Here is a 15,550-nt window from a genome sequence, read left to right as displayed (position 1 = left end):
ACAATACATAATCTAACAGGATTTCAGTTTTATTTGTATTTGGACGCATTTTCAAATCTTAGAATTCTGATGGCACACGAAGTAATTCAAATATACAAAAGAACATGTATGCAATAATTACAGTATGATTGGGGGTGGGGGGAAAGGGGAGAGATTGGTCGAAGAGTACAAATTTCCAGCTATAAAATGTATAAGTTCTGAGGATCTACCAAACACAGTATAGTGATTATAGTTAATAATATTCTTTTATATACATGAAAATTGCTAAGAGAGTAGTTCTTAAATGTTCTCATCACAAAAAGGAAATGGTAATTATGTGATGTGATGCAGGTGTTAGCTGGTGCTATCGTGCTAATCATTTCACAATATCTAAGTGTGTCAAATCAACATGTTGTATACCTTAAACTTACGCAATGTTATGTGTCAATTATATTGCGATAAAGCTGGGAAAAAAACAGTTACAGTATGCTCACTACTATATAACAATCCTGTCTTAAGAATATCTGTAAAAGCAGCCACAGCCATTGCACTGTTTACCTTGTCACTCATCAGTGTGATGTCACTGTTCAAGTGCCTTGACTACTTTCCTATATTCCCAAGAGGCAAAGTTCCAGTAATGTCATTTTTGCTTGCACCACATTGTGCCCATTCTACACTGTGTCGCACAGTTTACCCAGCTTAGCCTTTCATTTAACAGACATTATGGTAACAGTACATGTACCCAATTGTAACCAGAATTTGGCATGACGTTCAGTGATCGACCACTATGGCATGGCACACCAGTTGAAAAACACTGCCCTCTCTTTTTCTGATCTAGAAGCCTCATTTTGCAACCTAAATCCAGCCATTTCTACTCTCTTGGGGTTTGTTGTTGTTTTGTGGGGTTTTTTAAAATTCTGTATTCTCTTTATAGTTCTACATTGCTTCCATCTCCCATTGTCGGTAGAATTTTACCTAAATTCCCCAGCCTCTTGAGAAAGCTAAGAATATCCCAATCTCTTGAGAAAGTTCCCCAGGCCTTCTTCCCAGGTGTGCAGGAAGTGCTTTGTTTTAACGCGGCAAGCATCATTCATCTAGAGAACTCCAATGCTCCCATTTTACTCTCTATTCTTTTCTATTATGTGGCTTGTTACCCTTCATCTTTCATTCAGCCCGAATCCAATTACTTTGGTTTTAACACCAAACTCTTATTCTTAACATATCTGTAGTTAATGGCCATGTGTTCCAATTTTTCAAGAGCAGTTTCAGTTTATGCCTGTCATCCAGTGTAATTATTAATAGAGACCCTTTCACTCTTGACGGTCCTGATCTGCACAGTTATATAAGTTTGCCCAGCCATAGAACATATAGAAGGTGTTTCTTCTCTCTGCTACAGGTATAGCCAAGCAACTACATACATAGACAGAGAAGCTTTTTCCTTCACGTTTGCCATTGTTCTCCAGTTTGCTGGGCCTATAATAATTTAAACATAGTTTTCTAATTATTGTAATTTGACTGTAGAACTGACCATCACTACAGTAACCCATTGAAACTAACCTCATGTGTCCATTCCCAGGCTCCTCTCTTGGCTGAAGTTTATGGTATAGAGGGAAATATCTTCAGGCTTAAAATCAATGAAGAAACTCCCCTGAAACCCAGATATGAAGTTCCTGATGTCCTCACAAGCAAGCTAAGCACTGTAAGGTAAGGCAAGAAACAAAGTATCTTGGATGCACCCTCGATATGTTCTTTTATCATACCTTGAGTATGAGATTTTGTATGCTCCTTGTGTTTTGACTGTTCAAAGCTACAATCATTTGCAGAGTTAGTTTTCAGTTATTTGGGAATAAATTTATGTATTTTGTCTATTACCCATTCTGTTTTCTCTTCATCTACCACATGACTCATCAGCATGTATTAATGAAGAAAGGCAGAGATTTTGGTCCTTGCTCTCCTTCTCACAAAGAAAATGGTTTATCAACCAGACTTTGGGAGCAAGTAGAAGGAGAGCTATTTAATTTACTCACTCAGATTAGCATCAGGGCTCCAGAGATCTGATACACTAGCCAAACTCCCATGCTTACAGTAATTTATACAGTTAGACTCACTTTTAATTAAAGGTAGTCTCAGAAGTCTAACATGTAATTTGACTTAGAGTCAGAGATAAATTAATAATCAGTGTCTAGGTGAAAAAAAATCTTTGGGGATTAAAGCGTTTTTCATACACCTGCAGAACTGTCATCAGTTCTCAGCACACTTTCCAGTGATATTTCAAATGATTCTGTCTGTTGATTTCTGTTATTTTTTCATATTATTTCACTAAGGGAACATAAAACCATGCCAGATGCTTTAATTTTCACTACATTATTATCATAGTGTTATGTAGATTCTTTTTTCCCTGAAAATCTAGTAAGAAGTCAATAGATTATAAGAAGAAATTAATTAATTGTGGTAGAACCGTCATAAATTTAAAATACATCTATTCATTGAGCCACTATATGCCAAGAACTTAGGAAGCAGAAATTTTAAAAAGACTTCTCAAGGCTTTACAGTTTGGCAAATGAGTAGATCCTTTAACGTTTTTACATATGTGTTCGTAAGTAAAATTAGTGTGTCGGGTTTTTTTCTGTGCTGTCTTTGCCATGTTTTGGGGTCAGGGTGATATTAGCTTTGTGTAGTAAATACGGTATGTTAGTTCTGCTTCTGTTCCAACCTCTTTCTAGAGGGCCTTTGGCTGCTGCAGTATCTAGAAAGCTAAAAACTACATTTCTTCATTTTCCAGACTCCCATGTAGCTAGTTTCTGATGTAATTCAGGTTCCGCCAGTCAGACGCACTTCCAGATATCTTGTTTTTGGAACTGAGTTTCTCATTTTACTGGTGTGGATTTGGCAGCTGTAGAACGGCTCTAGAGCCATATTCGTTAGGGCAGTCATTTCCTGATCTCTGGGTTGCAGCTAAGGTGGCATAATCCTGGAGCCCAGCAGTTGCCATCGTGACTTCTGATTACCCAACTTCCTGATTCTTGCTGAGAGAAGTTCTGTTGGCCCTACGTAATGCAGTATTGTTCTCGGGGTCTTTACTGGATGCCCAGCCAGGAACCTGTACCTCAGCCTTTCCCATGATGTTGTAAGCTCCTAATTCCCCCATGTTAAGTCATTTACTCTCTGCTTAAAATAGCCACAGTTGTGTCTGTTATCTACAGTTGAGTCTTGATTGATAACAGTCATTGGTATCAGAAGTAGGTATAAACAACAGACCCTCAAGGATGGAAATATGAGGTTGGTTAGCTGATCTAGTTGGATTTAAGGGATTGAGGACCTGGTTATCATTAGAGGATGAGATATTAGTGTTATGGGCTGAATTGTGTCCAGCCCCCCAAATACATATGTTGAAGCCCTAACTCTCTGTACCTCAGAATGTGACTGTATTTAGAAATAGGGCCTTTGAAGAGGTAATTAAGTTAAAATGGGGTTCTTAGAGGGGGTTCCAATCCAGTATGACTGGTATCCTATAAGAGGAGGAGATTCGGACACAGATAACACAGACAGAAGGATGACCATGTGAGGACATGGCAAGAAGATGGCCATCTGGAAGCCAAGGAGAGAGGCCTCAGAAGAAACCAAACCTGCTGACACTTTGATCTTGGACTTCCAGCCTCCAGAATTGTGAGAAAATAAATTTCCATTGTTAAAACCACCCAATTTGTAGTACTTTGTTATGGCAGCACTAGCAAACTAATACAACTAGTAATAAACCATGGCATTCCATGACAAAGTTGTTGAAATTACTACCTGTGGGCAACTGAAATAAAGTGTCTATTGAAAGCATGGCTCTGGCAGACCAAGTGGTGGGGCCATAGCATAGCACAACTGTCATACAGAATTCAAAACTCTGAGGTGGCCTGGCTGCTATTAACCTCACTGAAGAACTTAAAGAAAACAGCAGTCTCAGGGCCTTAAATTCTTAGCTCAAGGCCTTGTCAGAACCTTAATAGGTTTCTACGACAATCTTAAAAGTCTCTCATATCTGTTGTAGCTGCAGAATCCTTGTAGCTGAAAATCATATCCAGAGTTTGATTCTGTGGTGTGCTGAATTAGAACATAAGGTGAATTCACAGCCTCATCAGGTCTATGAATTTAGGGTATTAACTGGGAAAAGGTAGGACCCTTTAAAATTGAATAGTAACATTTGAAAAGATTTGGATAACCAAGTACCCAAACCTCAGAATTCCACTGAGCCCCCCATTCCAGCAGAGGCAGCTCCTCCTCCTCTGTCTGATAAAGCTGATCCTACCTTGCTTGGACACCCTGTGTTGACCTCCCCTAAGATATACCATGCAAGGGGATTCCAGTGGTCCTTGCGCCTCCCCCGTACCACTCTTCACTGCCTCTAGACCCACTCTCAGAGTCAGAGCCCAGCATGCCTGGGGAGCCAAGTACAGTCAAACTCAGGAGGAGAAGCTTACACACCTAAAGAATTGTGAGATTTTATATTGGCAAAAACCTGGTAAATATGCATGGAAATTAATTTTGACAAGTTCCTAGACTGGAAGGAAGGAACATAGTTTTCGGATTGTGCTAAGTTTATTGGCACGAGTACACGTACCAGAGAATCTGGATTTGATATGCTAGCTTGGACAGCTGGGAGTGATTTTAGTTGCTTGCTTGGGTTGGTCAACTATAGCCTGTACACAGCTATGGACTCTGCTGAATGAAGCTGAGATACTAGAAATTTCTTGGCACAGTACGGAAAAAATGATCCAAAGACTTCGGGAGATAAGTATGTTGGAGTGGACATATCATGTGCAACCAGTTCATCTAGTCCCCAATTCTGTTCTCCCAGAGGATCCAGAAAACGCTCCCTTCATTGAGAAATACATTGGTGAGGGAACACTTGGAAAGCATTGTTAGTGAGTGAATGTCTTTTGTGAGCTAGAGATAATAGTGGGAAATGATTACATTAAAATGGGCTCCCTGATTTCAGGGGAGGCCATGAAGCTCCAGGTGGCAGAGTCAAAGTAGCAGCATTTAGCTGTTAGAGAGAAGGTGGACATGTTTCCATAACATGCAGCGAGGCCTGTGTGACAGTCAAAATGGTTTAACCCTCAGGGCAGCAGACAAGGTGTCAAGGGGTCCATTAGACTGAAATAGATGGACTAAAGTCTTACATGATGGAATAATCAAAAAAACTGTACTTAGGTTTGATGAACAGTGAGACATAACCTCTCAAACAACTCCAGACAGAGTTAGTTTCTAGAACCCGAGCATCTGGCTTGAGGGGGGAGGCCTAGAATCCATGGAGAAGGACTTTGTAAGGACGTAATAAGAACATAAACTCTCCCTCCTAACCTTCCTTAAAGAGGCCTGTGACCTTTTACCAGGGTGACTATACACCAGAGAAAGAAATATCTAGACCTTTGAGAGAATTTAGGTGCTGCCTCTGAGCTTACATAATTCCTGGGGATTCAAAACATCCTAAGTTTACCTGCCAAACTGGGGACTGATAGGAGTCAGGTGATACATAGATAAAAGTTTGACTTGGTTACAGCTCACTGTGGATTCAGTGGGTCAGTCACCCAGTCTGTGTTACTTCCTCAGTTTCTGAGTTTATGGTTGGAATGAGAAAGAAAAGCAAAGTATTTAGATTCTATGCACTAAAGTGTTACTAGACTGTCCAAACCAAGGTAATAATGGTGATGACAGCTAATATTTATTGAGTGATTATTATGTGCCAGGCACTGTGCCAAGTGTTTTACATGATCTCATTTAATTCTCTCAAAAAGGTCTTTTTGTTCTTGCTTTTATTGTTTCCATTTTACAGATGAGGAAAGATGGATTAACTTGTCCAAAGTTATACCTCTAGTGCATGGTAGAGCTGTGTTCAGTACAGCCTCTCTGACACCAAAGCTCGTGCTCTCAATCATGGCTCTCCACTGCCTTATCTATGTCTGCTATGTCGCATGAGTATTGATTTACTAATTCATTAATTTGAATTGAGAATCACATTGAGCCATGTAAACCGATAACAATTTGTTTTTCTCTTCCTGCTTTGTTTTCTAGGCTGACTTCATGCTCAGGGGACTCAGGCAGTCTGGTGTTGGCAGATGGCAAAGGAGATCTGAAGTGTCATATTACGGCAAACCCATTCAAGGTAGACTTGGTGTCTGAAGAGGAGGTCGTGATGAGCATAAACTCCTTGGGCCAATTGTACTTTGAACACCTGCAAATTCCTCTCAAGCAAAGGTATTTTTGCACATTACTTGACACATAAAGAACTTAAAAAAACCTGATTGTGAATACTAGTTGCCTAAATAGATAATATATCTATCCCCATAGAAAATTGACTTGCCTTATTTGCTGGAATATCGTTCTGAGAAATTTCGTCTTTTCACCTGTGCAGGTGAATGCAGGCTTGATGACAAGAATGATTCCCAGACTTTTGCAAACATAGCACTCTTAACACATCCTGTGTTTTTGACTGACGGCATCCTCTACCCTCCCCACCCTTCTAAAAAAGCACTCTGTTGACTTTATAAATGTTAATGTGAACTAACACGTCTTCAGGATTTCACTTTACCCCCTTACAATAACATGAGTTACCCTAGACTTGAATAGTTGTCTAGGAATTTTCTGGGACCAACCACTGATCAAAGCTGTTTGTGTGGGGGGTCACATGAATTAGGAAGTAGAAGAAGGAGGAGATTCTTCTTCCATTTTTACCAATATTGTTTTTAAATCCTCTAGTCTGTAATTCTTTCTATGTTTATTCTAATAATGAACGTTTTTTATGATCTGCAGAGAGCATTCAACATTCCTTATTCCCACATAGTGATTTTTTTCTGGGTTTCAGCTTATTTTTAATCCCACATAGTGATTTTTTTCTGGGTTTCAACTTATTTTTAAATTTTAATATTAAAAAATCTTATTTTCTTATCACAGAAATAGTATGTGTTCATTGTAGGAAAAATCGAAAATATTGAAAAGAAGAAAAAATAACCATAATCCTGCCACCTACTTTGTTAGTACCTTATGAATATTCTTCAATTATCTTTTTTTAATTGAAAAATACTAATAACATGACTAATACCCGTGTACCCAGTACCCAGGTTATTTATATTTAAAACATTTTTTTCTTTTAATAAACTCCCATTATTTTTGTTTTATTTTGTTTTAGAGGTGATATCTAAGTTGGGCCTTTTTATTTTTTTTTATTTTTTTATTTTTTTATTTTTTTTGAGGAAGATGAGCCTTGAGCTAACTGCTGCCCGTTCTCTTTTTGCTGAGAAAGACTGGCCCTGAGCTAACATCCATGCCCATCTTCCTCTACTTTTCATATGTGGGACGCCTACCACAGCATGGCGTGCCAAGCAGTGCCATGTCCACAGCCGGGACCCGAACTACAGGCCGCCGAAGTGGAATGTGCAAACTTAACCGCTGCCCACCGGGCCGGCCCCTATTTATTTTTTAAATAAGCACATGGTACAAAAGGGAATATACGGAGGGGGTGAAAATTCTCCCTCACCATCTATCCTTGAGCTACCCAGTTCCATCTTTGAAAGTAACTGGTGTTTCCAGTTCGCTATGTATCCCTCCAGAGATAATTTATGCCTACACAATAAGGTATATATTCTTTGTTTTTTCCTTTCCCAACACAAATGGTACTACCTTTACACGTCATTCTGTGCCTTGCCTTTCTTCCTTTGCCAATGTGATAGTTCCTAATTTCTTTAAAGCAGCTACATAATTTCTATTGTATGGTTGTACCATGATTCATTTAGTAAATTGCTATTGATGGACTTGAAAGTTGTTTCTAATCTTGTTTTACAACTGTTGCGAATAACCATGTATATGTGTCATTTTGTGTACGTGCAAGTATATCCGTGTACTAGAATCATGGAAGTATAATTGCTGATCACATAGTTTGTGCATTTGTAATTTTGATAGATAATTGCCAAATTGCCTTCCAAGAGATTGTATACTAGTTTGTATTTCTACCATTTGTATTTATATTTGTGTTAGGAAAATCAGATTATCCACCTGGAAAAAATTAAGTTAGATCCTAACCTCTCAACTTCAGCAAAAATGAATTCTAGATGAATAAAAATTAACATAAAAATACAAGAAGATATTGACTATTATAATAATCTTTTCAGTGTGACAAATCTGAAGAGCCATGAGGAAAAGGACTGATAGATTTGATTACTTAAAAATTTTAAACTTTGTTATAGCCACCAAAAAAAAAAAAAAAAACCTGAACAAAATGGAAAGGCAAGGACTTGTAATTTCCGGTCTTGTGTATGAAGAGCTTAGAAGTTGCCACAAAGTCCTAACAAGTAAAAAGTTGAACAAACTGAAAAATCAATGACTCTTCTTAGATCCATGAGAGAAATGAGGTCATTGGGCTAACTGCTGCCCCCAAAATTGCAGAGACAGATAGGCGGATACAGAGAATCACAATTTACCAGAGCAGAAACCCACGAACAGAAACCTCCTGGGAACCAGCGCCTGGGTGGGAAAAATCTAAACTGCAATTGACAAATTGCTGGAGGCTCAGTGTGGATGACTCTGAGAGTTAGAAACTTCAGGGGAACCTAGTCATAGGGGCTTCTTCACACTTTGGTGTGTTTTACCTCCAGGTTCTCAAAGTGAATATTAGAGCAAAATCCCCTTGTGCTCCCGACAGGGGTACAGGAAAAGGACTGGTGATGGTTAATTTTATATGTCACCTTGACTGGGCCAAGGAATGTCCAGGAGCTGGTAAAACGTGATTTCTGGGTGTGTCTGTGAGGGTGTTTCCAGAAGAGATTCGCACTTGAATTGGTAAACTGAGTAAAGATGATCACCCTCACCAAAGTAGGTGGGCGTCATCCATTTTATTGAGGCCCTGAATAGAACAAAAAGGCAGAGGAAGGATGAACTTGCTCTCTGCTGAGTGGAGATGTTCATCTTCTCCTCCCTCAGATTCTGCAATCCTGGTTCTCGGACCTTCACACGCAGACCAGGACTAACACCGTAGACCCCTGGTTCTCCGGCCTTCGAACCTGGACTAGGACTTTCTCCATTGGCTCCCCTGGTTCTCAGGTCTTCCAGTTTGGACTGGAACTATACCATCGGCTTTCCTGAGCCCCTTAGTTTACAGACAGCAGACTGTGAGACTTCTCAGCCTCCATAATCATATGAGCCAATCCCTCATAATAAATCTCTTTCTATACATCTCTATATATCCTATTAGTTCTGTTTCTCTGGAAAACTCTGACTAATACAGGAACCATTTTGAAATATGCCAGAGCATTCTATACTTCTTAACAAGCACTGCCCTCAGGAGAAACTACTTTACCAGAGCCTAAACAGCTGGGGTTTCATCAGAGCCTAACCTACCTGGGGGAAGGGAAATACCCAACTCCAGCTCTCTCTAACCTTCCATGTGGGGGAAGGGAAATACCTCACTCCAACCATCTCCTGAGTGGGTTGAGGTGGGCAGAGAACAGCTGAGAAGCACTGGTAGAGGTTACAGTTCAAGGGCGCAAGCTCACCAAGACGGAGACCTAATCACAACACTACGGAAAGCTTCCGCTCCCCCCACACCTTGCTACCACATTACTAAATAGCTATTTACTGCAGTTCCTTTTACACAGTACATACTGTCCACTTTTCAACAAAAAATTACAAGGCATACAAAAAGAAAAAAAACACAGTTTGAAAAGACTAAACAAGCATCAGAACCAGAGTCAGATATGGCAGAAATGTTGGAATTATCAGACCAGGAATTTTTTAAAAACTATCATTAACTTGCTGTGAGCTTTAATGGAAAAAGGAAACAACATGCAAGAACAGTTGGATAAGGTAAGAAGAGAGAAGGAAATTCTAAGAAAGAACCAAAGAGAATGCAAGAAGAGAAGAATAAAGCTGAAGGACTAACATTAACCTATTTCAAGACTTACTATAAAGCTACATTGTGTGACACTGATATAAAGACAAGACAGGTAAATAAATCAATAGAATGTAATAGGGAGTCCAGAAATAGATCCACTCATATAAGGACAACTGACCTTTTACAAAGATGCATTTCAGTGGAGAAAGAATAGTCTTTTCAACAAATGGTATTGGAACATTTGGGTATCTGTTCGCAAAAAATGAACTTCAGTCCAAAAAAAAATTGCTTAAAATACAATGTAGACCTAAATTTAAAACCTAAAACTTCTAGACAATAACAGAAAATCTTGATGACCTTGGATTAGACAAAGATGTCTTAGATAAGACACCAAAAGCATGATCCACAAAAGAAAAAACTAATAGAATAGACATAAACAAAAGTAAAAACACCTGCCCTTTGGAAGACACTATGAAGAGAATGAAAAGATAAGTCATAGCCTGAGAGAAAATATTTGCAAATCATATATGTTATAAAGAAGTTGTATCCATAATAGAGAAGGAACTCTCAAAATTTAATCATAAGAAAATCTAATAAACCAAAGATTTAAGCAGATACTTCATCAAAGAAGATATATAAGTGACAAATAAGCACTTGAAAAATATGTTCAATGCCATTAGTCAATAGGGAATTGCAAACTAAGACAACAATGACATACTACCACAGACCTATTAAAATGGCTAAAATTAAAAAGACAGACCATATCAAGTGTTGACAAGAATGTGGAGCAACCGGAATTCTCATACTCTTCTTTTTTAGGAATGTAAAATGGTACAACCGCTTTGGAAAACAGTTTGTGGGTTTCTTAAAAAGTAAAATATCTACCCGCCATATACTCCAGCCATTCCATAGCTAGAGAGTGTCCCACAAGAAATGAAAGTGTATGTCGCTACAAAGATGTGTACCCAGATATTCATAGCAGCATTATTTGTGCTAACCAAAAACTGGAAACAACACAAATGTCCATCAGTAGGTAAATGGATAAACAAACTGGTATATCCATAAAATGGGATACTACTTAGGTATAAAAAGGTCCGAACTATTGATACACTTAATAAAATGAGTGAATATCAAAATAATTATGAACTTTGACCCAAAATAAAAAATTAACCCAAAATGTATTATTAAAAAACCCAGAACAGGGGCTGGCCCAGTGGCATGCGTGTGCCTCGCTTCAGTGGCCTGGGGTTCACGGGTTCAGATCCCAGGTGCAGACCTACACACCACTCCTCAAGCCACACTGTGGTGGCATCCCACATACAAAATAGAGGAACATTGGCACAGATGTTAGCTCAGGGCCAATCTTCCTCACCAAAAAACCCTAAAACAGCATAGTGTACAATACCATTTATATAAAATTCTACACATGCAAAGTGGTTACCTGAGGATGGGAGTGGGAATACAAAAAGAGGTGGGGAGGGAAGGATTACAAACAGACACAAGGCAACTTTTGGGAGTAATGGATGATCGGTATCTTTATTGTGTTTATGGTTTCATGGGTGTATACATATGCCAAAACTTATTAAATTGTGCACTTAAAATATGTTCAGTTTATTGTATGTAAATTCTACCTCAATAAAGTTAAAAAAACAAAAAGAAATGCTAAAGATCAAAAATACTGTAATAGAGATGAAGAATGCCTTTGATGGGTTCATTAGTAGACTGGATGCAGCTGAGGAAAGAATCTCTGAGCTCAAGGATATGACGATAGAAACATCCAAATAAAAAGCAAACAGAAAAATGCTGGGAAAAAAATCCTAGAATAGACTATCCAAGAACTGTGGGACAGGTACAAAAGATATACCACATAAAGGGGATACTGAAAGAGAAGAATCAGAGAAAGGAACAGAAGTAATATTTGAAGCAATAATGACTGGGAATTTTCCCAAAATTAATGTCAGACACCAAACCACAGATCCAGGAAGCTCAGAGAACATCAAGCAGGATAAATGCTAAAAGAAACTACACCCAGGCATATCATGTTCAAACTTCAGAAAATCAAAGATAAAGTAAAAATCTTGAAAGAAGCCAGAGGAAAAAATTTTACCTATAGAGAAGCAAAGATAAGAATTCTATCTGACTTCTAAGAAACCAAGCAAGCAAGAAGAGAGGGGAATAAAGTAAAGTCTTGAGAGGAAAAAACTATGAACCTAGAATTCTATACCCTGTGAAATTACCCTTCAAAACTGAAGGAGAAAAGAATTCCTCAGACAGACAAAAAAATAAAGACTTTTTCAGACAAGCAGATTTGTTTTCAATAACCTGCCTTGCAAGAAATGTTTTAAAAAAGTTCTTCAGAGAGAAGGAAAATGGTATAAGTCAGAAACTTGAATCTACATAAAGAAAGAAAGACCATCAGAGAATGAATAAGTGAAGGTAAAATAAAAACTTTTATTTTTCCTATTCATATTTGATCTAACAGATAACAGTTTGTTCAAAATTAAATAGCAACAATGTACTCAATTGTATATGCTTACGTACATATGTGTATGTGTATATTTATTTATGTTTGCTTATGTATGTATGAAATGAATGACAGCCAATGATATAAGGGACAGGAGAGAAGAATTAAGAATATTTTGTTATTATAAGGCACTTGCACTATACCAACTACTATACTGTGAAGCAGTATAGTGTTGTTTGAAAGTGGATTTGAATTAGTTGGAAATTTATGTTGCAAATTCTAGAAAAAACACTAAAAATAGTTTAAAAAGAAGTATAATTGATATGTTAAGGAAAGAGAGAAAATAGAATCATATAAAATGCTCAATTAAAACCACAGATGGCAGAAAAAGTGTAGAGGACAAAAATAGGAACAGAACAAGGGCAACAAATAGAAAATGGTAACAAATATGGTGGAGATTAATCCACCTATATCAATAATCACCTTGAATGTCAAGGGTCTAAATACACCACTCAAAAAATGGAGATCGTCAGTATGGACCTACAAACAAGACATAGCTATATGTTGTCTGCAAGAAACACATGTTAAATATAAAGACACATATGATTAAAATTAAAAAGATGGAGAAAGATATACCATGTTTAAACTAATCAAAAGAAAGGGGGAGTAGTTATATTAATTTTAGAAAGAGCAGACTTCAGAACAGGGAAAGTTATTAGAGATAAAAAAGGATATTGTATGATGATAAAGGAGTCATTTCTCTGAGAAGACATAATAATCTTTAATGTGTATGTGCCTAACAACGGGGATTCAAAATAAGTGAGGCAAAACTGATAGAAATGCAAGGAGAAATAGGCGAATCCTCTGTTATAATTAGAGACCTTAATGCCCTTCTATCAGAAATGGACAGATCCAGCAGAGAGAAAATCAGTAAGGATGTAGTTGAATTCAACAGCACCATCAATCAACTGGATATAATTGACATCTATAGACTTATTCATCCAACAGCAGTAGAATACACTTTCATTTCAAGCTCACATGGAACATTCACCAATATAGACCATATTTGAGGTCATAAAAGACACCTTAATGAACTTAAATGAATAGAAATCACACAATCCTTATTCTCAGACCACCGTGGAATTAAACTAGAAATCAATAGCAGAAAGCTGGAAAATTCCAAAGTACTTGGAGATTAAACAGCACACTTCTAAATAACACATAGGTCAAACAAGAAATCTCAAAAAAAAGTTAAAGATATTTTGAACCAAATGAAAATGAAAATAGAACTTATCAAAATTTGGGGGATGCAGTGAAAGCAGTGCTTAGAGGGAAATTTGTAGCATTGAAAGTATATGTTAGAAAAGAAGAAAGATCTAAAATCAATAATCTAACCTTCCACCTTAGGAAACTAGAAAAGCAAGAGTATGTTAAATCCAAAGTAAGCAAAAGAAAGAAATAAAAATTAGAGGAAAAATCAATGGAATTCAAAACAGGAAATCAAAAGAGAACAACAAAACCAAAAGTTGTTCTTTTAAAAAGATCAATAAAATCAATAAGCCATTAGCCAGGCTAACTAAGAAAAACAGAGAAGACACAAATTAATAATATCATAAAGAGAGGACATCACTGCAGGTATTGTGGACATTAAACAGATAATAAAAGAATATTATAAACAACTCCATGCCCACAAATATGATAACCTAGATGAAACAGAACAATTCCTTAAAACACCAAATCTGCAAAAACTCAGGCAAGAAGAAATAGACAATCTCACTAGGCCTATATCTATTAAATAAATCAAGTCAATAATTAATAACCCTCCAAAACAGAAAGTGCCATGCACAGATGGGTTCACTGGTGAATTTTACCAAACATTTAAGGAAGAAATTATACCAATTCTGTACAATCTCTTCTAGAAAATAGAAGAGGGAATTCTTCCTAACTTATTCTATGAGGCCAACGTTACCATAATACCAAAATAAGACAAAGACGTTACAAGAAAACTATAGACCAATATCTATCATCAACATAGATGTAAAAATCTTCAACAAGATATTAGCAAATTGAATTCAACAATTTATAATATGAAAAGAATTATATACCATGACCATCTGGGATTTATCCTAGGCATGCAAAACTGGTTTGATATTCAAAAATCAATTAATGTAATCTATCACATCAACAAGCTAAAGAAGAAAAATCACATGATCATATCAATAGATGCAGAAAAGGCATTTGACAAAATCCAACGCCCATTCGTGTATAAACTCTCAGCAAACTAAGAATAGAGGAGAACTTTCTCAACTTGATAAAGAACATCTACCAAAATCCTACAGCTACTGTCATACTTAATGGTGAGAAGCTCAAAGCTTTCCTACTAAGTCCAGGAACAAAGCAAAGATGTCCCCTCTCACCACCACGTTTCAACATCATTCTGGAAGTCCTAGATAATGCAATAAGACAAGAAAAGGAAATAAAAGTTATACAGATTGGGAAGGAAGAAATAAAACTCTCTTTGTGGGGCCGGCCATGTGGCCAAGTGGTTAAGTTCCTGTGCTCTGCTTTGGCTGCCCAGGGTTTCACCGGTTTGGATCTTGGGCATGGACCTAGCACTGCTCATCAAGCCATATTGAGGTGGTGTCCCACATAGCTCAACTGGAAGGACCTACAACTAGAATATACAACTATGTACTGGGGGACTTTGGGGAGAAGAAGAAAAAAAAAGATTGGCAATAGATGTTAGCTCAGGGCCAATCTTTAAAAAAAAAAAACTACTCACTTTGTTCACTGGTGGCATAATTGTCTATGTAGAAAATCCAAAACTGGCACACACACACAAAACTCCTGGAACTAACAAGCGATTGTAACAAAGGTGCAGGATACAAAGTTAATGTACAAAAGTCAATCACTTTCCTATATACCAGCAATGAACAAGTGGAATTTGACATTAAAACACATTACTATTTATATAGCACCCCCAAAAATGAAATATTTAGTTATAAATCTAACAAAATACGTACAACATCTATATAAGGAAATCTACAAGACTCTGATGAAAGCAATCAAAGAACTAAATAAATGGAGAGAGACTCCATATTCATGAATAGGGAAACTCAATATTGTCAAGATGGCAGTCCTTCCCAACTTGATCTACAGATTAAATGCAATCCCAGTCAAAATCCCAGCAAATTATTTTGTGGATGTTGACAAACTGATTCTACAGTTTACGTGAC

At 37.4% G+C, this 15,550-nt stretch overlaps 1 protein-coding gene across 4 annotated transcripts in view; it reads left to right on the top strand.

Annotated features, from left to right (window-relative positions):
• The window catches only part of GANC (glucosidase alpha, neutral C), a 74,708-nt gene that overhangs the window by 10,284 nt on the left and 48,874 nt on the right, over positions 1-15,550 (top strand). For all 4 annotated transcript variants that reach the window (XR_011427230.1, XM_023619222.2, XM_023619234.2 and 1 more), the window contains exons 4-5: positions 1,556-1,683; positions 6,040-6,222. Coding sequence is in view for 3 of the 4 variants with exons in the window: in XM_023619222.2 (XP_023474990.1) it covers positions 1,556-1,683; positions 6,040-6,222 (311 nt within the window). In the remaining variant the exon portion in view is untranslated. The remainder of the gene's footprint in view (positions 1-1,555; positions 1,684-6,039; positions 6,223-15,550) is intronic.

This window comes from Equus caballus, chromosome 1 (assembly GCF_041296265.1).
Source record: "Equus caballus isolate H_3958 breed thoroughbred chromosome 1, TB-T2T, whole genome shotgun sequence".
Lineage (NCBI taxonomy): Eukaryota > Metazoa > Chordata > Mammalia > Perissodactyla > Equidae > Equus > Equus caballus.
The sequence above is the reverse complement of the archived record's forward strand: the minus strand, read 5'-3'. Positions and strand labels throughout refer to the sequence as shown.